Source organism: Mus caroli, unplaced genomic scaffold (genome assembly GCF_978045245.1).
Source record: "Mus caroli unplaced genomic scaffold, Mus_caroli_1 scaffold_7, whole genome shotgun sequence".
Classification (NCBI taxonomy): domain Eukaryota; kingdom Metazoa; phylum Chordata; class Mammalia; order Rodentia; family Muridae; genus Mus; species Mus caroli.
The window spans coordinates 13220986-13227500 of NW_028227262.1; the positions used below are offsets into that span (position 1 = coordinate 13220986).

Below are 6515 nucleotides of genomic sequence, written 5' to 3' on the forward strand. Positions count from 1 at the left end.
TTAATTGCGTTGATATAGCACCACTGCCTCTGCCATTGCTTTAACATAAGAAGTTATGACAGCTACTTTTGTTAACCATCTAGCAAAAAATGTTACTAATGCTCTGAGTATTCAGGAGGATTTAGATAGGCATTTGGAACAAGGGATTGATGCTCTTTATAATACAATTCAAATGATTGGAGAACAGGTTCAGAGCCTGAAAGAAAGGAGCTATCTCGAGTGCCATGCCAGATACCAGTGGATTTGTGTTACTTCTAAGGTTTACAACGGCAGTCACTATACTTGGGAAAGGGTTCAAAGACACTTGCAGGGTATTTGGCATAATTCCAACACCTCTATGGATGTTTTAGTCTTGCACACAGAGATTATGAACTTACTGAATTCTGCTCCACTAAGCTTTGATGCTGCTGATGTTGCTGATAGGATTATTCATGGCCTGAAGTCAGTATTTCTATCCTGGTCAAGCTTCAAGAATGGCCTATATGGCTTGATCATGCTAGCATTTCTTGTCCTAGGAATCCTCTTATTCCTGCCCATCGTGTTAAAGCTTGCCTTTAACAGCATCAACATGTTAGTGACCCAAGTACATGGCTTGAAACTAAGAATGAACCCCCAAACATAGTTATTAATTCAACAGGCTGGCAAGCCAAGGACAGGTAAGATTCTAAACAAGGGCCTTGCCAAACTAAGACAGAAGCATGTGCCAACAGGCCATGTTTGTTCATATAACACCAACAAGCTGTGCATGTCTTGAGGATGGATGAGGAAGGCACTCTTCTCAGAACAACCTAAGACAGGCTCAGCCTTGTTTATTAAATTAAAAGGGGGGAGATGTGGAAAGCCTTCTGTGGTACCACTTGGCAGGAGTCTGACATCAGCCAAGGACAAAGAAATGGGCTCCAGACAGGAATCTGACATTAGGGCATGATAAGGCAGTAAGTTTCGGCAAGAATCTAACTTTCGGCTATAATAGGGAAGTAGGGGAAGGCAGGAATTTTAGTCTTAGGGTGGAACAGAAGAAATAGGCTTCAGGCAAGATTTTGGGCTTGGACAAGGAAGTAGGCTCAGGCATTTCGGTCATCATGACAAGCCCTTTTAAATGACTGTCACGGGAGTAATCTCAGGTCTTTGCTTACTGCCTTGTTAGTTCCTTATTGTACTGCTCACCCTTAATACTGGCATGTAAATAAAATGGAATAAAGGTGGATTGGAAAATTAAATTTGTTTTCAGTTGCAGACTTGACTGGGGTCACGCTGCAGCACTGTCTAATTGTCTCCTCCTTTTCAATCCTTACTCCTGTGCTGGAGAACCATTGACTGACTGAACGAGCTTGGTCGGCTGCCTCTGGAGCACAGCTTCTCTGTACTCTCAAGAAACACTTCCCAGAAGATTTCACCTTAGTGATGCTGGTCTCTTCTTAATCCCTGCTAATTTCTTGGCTCCAGCTAACCAGCATCAATCGTCCCAGTAATGCAAAGGTTTCCCTTTAGTAGTTCTGTTTTTTTGTTAATCACAGCTGGTTCTTCAGTCCCAGCTAACCAGAACCACAGAATCTTCACAGTCAAAATAGTAATGGCTCTGATAAGAGTCTTTAGTCGCACGCCTTTATTCCCAGCACTAGGGAGGCAGAGTCAGGCGGATTTCTGAATTCAAGGCCAGCCTGGTCTACAAAGTGAGTTCCAGGAAAGCCAGGGCTATACAGAGAAGTCCTGTCTCGAACCCCCCCCCCCCAAAAAAAAAGACTTTAGTCTTCGATATGAAATTTCACAAGTCAGGCATCCATCGTTCTCAACACTGATAATGTTGCACTGTTCTCAACATTATCTTTCAAGCTCCTACAGAACATCCCACAGAGTTCTCAACACCCAATGGCTCTTCTAGCTCAAAGTTCCAAAGTCCTTCCACAGTCCTCCCCAAAACATGGTCAAAGTTTTCACAGGAATACCCCACTATGCTGGTACCAATTTCTGTCTTAGTTTGGGTTTTACTGCTCTGAACAGGCACCATTACCAAGGCAACTCTCATAAGGATAGCATTTAATTGGGGCTGGCTTACAGGTTCACAGGTTCAGTCCATTATCATCAAGATGTGAGCATGGCAGTATCTAGGCAGGCATGGTGCAAGCAGAGTTGAGAGTTCTACATCTTCATCTGAAGGCTGCTAGCAGAATACTGACTTCCAGGCAGCTAGAATGAGGGTCTTAAAGTCCACACCCACAGTGATACACCTACTCCAACAGGGCCACACCTCCTAATAGTGCCACACCCTGGGCCAAGTATATCACATTTTTGATGTGGGTCCTATGTTATACAGGTCCCACTCCCCTATCCAGAGATAGAGGGACCCCTGTCACATAGCCTAACCCACACACCCCTGTATGTCTGTCATGTAGCATAAGCCACAGAGTTAACTAGGCCATGATACGTTTTCTCCTCTTCCCATGAAAATCTTTAAGAGAAAGTGCCTGGCTTCCTCTCTCAAAGACCTGCATGCTGTAAGTGTTCATAAACCTCTGGTCTGAAGGAGCAACCTAAGACTCAGCATACTCTCTAGAACTTTCTCCCCTCTCCCTCCCTGAAGCCAGCAATCACATCTTCTGACATGGAATAGGCTTATTCTCCACCCAAAGGTCACTTCTAGTTAACATCTGTCCCCGGGCTGCTAATCTCACCCACAGTTTCATCACAGCATTATTATTTATGTATTTGTTTACACATCATTTTCCCCATAGAAATGTAAGGTCCTTTAGGCCAGCAGATCTGTTGATTGTATTCATAATTACATGTCCAGTGCTGAGCACAGCAAGGCAGGCCTGTGGCAGATGTTTTAAAACCTTTGCTAAGTAAGTAAAGCTTTAGAGCATTTTATGGATCTTGAGGTGGCAGATCCGTCCCCGTCACTCAGAGCTGAGGCTAGGGCTAGGCCACCACTCCAGCCCTTAGCTCTGTGTGTCTAGAAAATCTAGAGTCTGGGAAGGGAGAGGGGGGGTCTACAGCTCACCCCTCAGGAAGTGGGTGGGATGGTTTTAGCCCGACATGGTCAGATTTCATAAAAGCAGCCAGGGCTGAGGAGAGGGATTAGTCCTTATACAGCTTGCCATGAACATGGACTTGGTCTTCAGAATCCATATGAAAAGCCTGGTGTTCTGTCATCCTGATGTTGCAGAGCCAGAGACAAGAGGGACCTGAGGCTCACTGGCCAGCCAGCCTAACCAAATCAGCAGGTCCCAGGTCCCAGGGCAGGGGTCCTGTCACAGCAAACAAGATGGGTAGTGTTGTGTCTTATAAAAAGAGACCAGAGATGTGTTTGGTGGGTACACGGTAAGGTGTGGGGGAAGGGGCTGCCTTTGTGGGCCCATGCTGAGGTATCCCTTCTCCCTGAGGGACCAGGTACAGTATAGTTTGGAATAGAATTTATTCAGAGCATGGAGAGGTGAGTTGAGAGAAAGGCAGAGAGAGAGAGAGAGAGAGAGAGAGAGAGAGAGAGAGAGAGAGAGAGAGGAGGGGGGAGAGGGAGGAGGGGAAGGAGGGGGAGAGGCCCTCCATCAGCCCATGAAGAGAGAGGGGGAGGGGAATGGAGAGAGTGAGTAAGGAACAGGAGCAAGAGAAGAGAGGAAGAGAGCAAGAGTGAGGCAGGGGCAAGCAGCTCCTTTTATAATGAGTCTGGCACATCTGGCCATTGCCAGGTAACTGTGGGGCGGAGCCTAGACTAAATGTCAACAGGTAGTGCCTGAGGAATCTGAGGAATGATACAGGAAGTTGACCTCTGGCCTCCACACAGGCATGCATGTGTGTGCACCTTTACAAGAAAGAAACAAATAAAACAAAAGAAGCAATGGGAGTTGGGGCTGTAAAGGAGAAGTGAAGTGGCTAAAGAGGGAGGGATGGGAAAGGTGGCAGCTCTACCCTTTGGTGTTGGGAAATACCCTAAGGGCTCCTAAAGAGCTCGGTATGACATCAGAGGACTGTAATCACAGCACTTAGGAGGCAGAGGCAGAAAGATCAGAAGTTCAAGACCAACATCGGCTATGTAGAGCCTATATTCAAAAGCTAAACACATTAATTTTTTTATTATTATTAAAAGAATAAAGGAGCCAGACTGGTGTCCTCCTCAAGGTGGCCCTGTTCTGCACCACTGTGCTTGCGCTGCCACCTTGAGCTGCTGCTGCTGCTGTTGCTGCTCCTGATGAGGCTGGACGAGGGTGCTGTTTCCAACCCGGCTGTGCTCCTTCTGAGCCAGCCCGGTAAAGGTGATGCCCCTCCACAGGCAGTCCTGTGTGTCAGGTGACAGTGACCTTCAGAGACATGGCTGTGTACTTCTGCAAGGGAAAATGGGGGTGTCTCAGTCCTAGCCAGGGGACCTTCCACCACGATGTGATGCTGGAGAACGTCAGGAACTTAAATGTGCTGGGATGCTGTGGCCGGAGACCGGGCCTTATTTCTCGCCTGGAACAGTGGGATGAGCTGTGGGTTGAAGACTGGGATAAATCAGAGTTTCTGGAAGGACAAAAAAGTGTCTGCCTAGGAGGCAGAAAGTCTATAGATCACAAGGTGGCTTCAGCTCCTGAGAGGACCCATTCACAGACAGGAGCCAGGAGAGGGGCTACCTTGAGGAAGAATGCCCTGATATCCAGTAATGTGTGCCTCCCCAGAGCTACCTCTGGGAGGAGAATGGACAACCATGAAGCTTTCTTTTTTTTTTTTTTTTTTTTTTGAGAAGTAATGTTCTTTATTCCACTTAAGTAGAGTAAAATATCTTATCCAAATAGGGCAGCATTGGTTATTTTTAATATTGAAATAACTGAACATTTTAATTTAAAAGTACCATCTATAAGTTTGTATACATGTGATTAATTGCTCATTTTGCCTTTGTCTTGATTTACATCTGGAAATTAGAGGTTTTCTTTTTTTTTAATTTTTTAATATTTTTTATTACATATTTTCCTCAAGTACATTTCCAATGCTATCCCAAAAGTCCCCCATACCCCTCCCCCCCCACTTCCCTACCCACCCATTCCCATTCTTTTGGCCCTGGCATTCCCCTGTATTGGGGCATATAAAGTTTGCAAGTCCAATGGGCCTCTCTTTCCAGTGATGGCCGACTAGGCCATCTTTCGATACATATGCAGCTAGAGACAAGAGCTCCGGGGTACTGGTTAGTTCATCATGTTGTTCCCCCTATAGGGTTGCAGATCCCTTTAGCTCCTTGGGTACTTTCTCTAGCTTCTCCATTGGGAGCCCTGTGATCCATCCACTAGCTGACTGTGAGCATCCACTTTTGTGTTTGCTAGGCCCCGGCATAGTCTCACAAGAGACAGCTATATCTGGGTCCTTTCAGCAAAATCTTGCTAGTGTATGCAATGGTGTCAGCGTTTGGAAGCTGATTATGGGATGGATCCCTGGATACCATGAAGCTTTCCAGAACCAGATGTGTGGGAAATCCCACAGGAAGCAGCCAGGCATCAAGGAGCAGGGCAAGAGTGGCACAGAGGGACAACCATTTATCTGTAGCATTTGTGGGAAGGCCCTGAGCTGTCATAGCCGGCCACCTGCTCACCAGACAGTACACCCAGGAACCAGGTCCTTTGAGTGCTTCGAGTGTGGCCAGGAGTTCCACTGGGTTTCAAACCTTCTGCGCCACCAGAGAGAAATCACTTTCACCAGAGTGAAAGGCCCTTCTGCTGTGAGGTATGGGGACAGGCCTTCAGCTTAAAGGACCACCAGGCACAGCATCGCAATATCCATCCTGAACACTGGCCCTATGTGCGCAGTGACTGTGGGAAGAAGGCCTTCAAACAGAAATCAAACCTCCTGGGGCACAAACGCGTTCACACTGGAGAGAAGCCTTTCTCTGTTGACAACGGTGGCAAGGATTTTACAAAAGAGAACCTCAAGCACCCCCAGTGGATTCACAGCGGAGAGAAACCCTACACCCGTGGTGAGCGCGGAAAGGTCTTCAGGTGGCCCAAGGGCTTCCACGTCCACCAGAGACTGCACTGGACAAAGAGCTGTGTGAGAAGGGCTTCTGCCACCTGGGCTTTTCCAGAAGACATCAGAGAGCTCACGGGTAAGGAGAAGTATAGAGGCTCCTGTGGGCAGCTGGGCCTTCCCTGTTCTCAGCCGTGTGGAAGACTACAGCAGGTGCTCTCAAGCCAAGGCCATGTATATATATGGTCCTTGAATAAACCATTTCTGCTCTTCGCAAGGCACTGAGGAAGTTCTGCCAGGAAATTGACAGAATGAACAGGTTAGAGGCAGTTTTGAGCCAACCAATATGGTTGATCCAACCAATATGGTTGGTCCAAATCACCCTCAGGTCTTCCGAGCTTGGTGTGTAGTCTTCGTGCTGAGCCATCTCCCCAGTCTCTTCCTCTTAAAGAGGAAGGTCTTCCCTGTTTGTGTAGTTCCTAGAACGTACAGTGCCTTGGGTTTACTTTTACTTTTAAAAAGAAAAAGGAAAGAAGGAGAGGAGGAGGGGAGAGAGGGATGGGGAGGAAGAGGAGGAGTTAGTACTT

At 47.0% G+C, this 6515-nt stretch overlaps 1 protein-coding gene across 1 annotated transcript; it reads left to right on the plus strand.

Annotated features, from left to right (window-relative positions):
* Nucleotides 1-4281: 4281 nt before the first annotated feature.
* Nucleotides 4282-6083, plus strand: LOC110297054 (zinc finger protein 707). Its single transcript, XM_085839554.1, is given in 4 exon segments — nt 4282-4678; nt 5406-5650; nt 5653-6007; nt 6010-6083. Coding segments are annotated over 4 exon segments (1047 nt in total). The 5' UTR covers nt 4282-4305.
* Nucleotides 6084-6515: the final 432 nt, after the last annotated feature.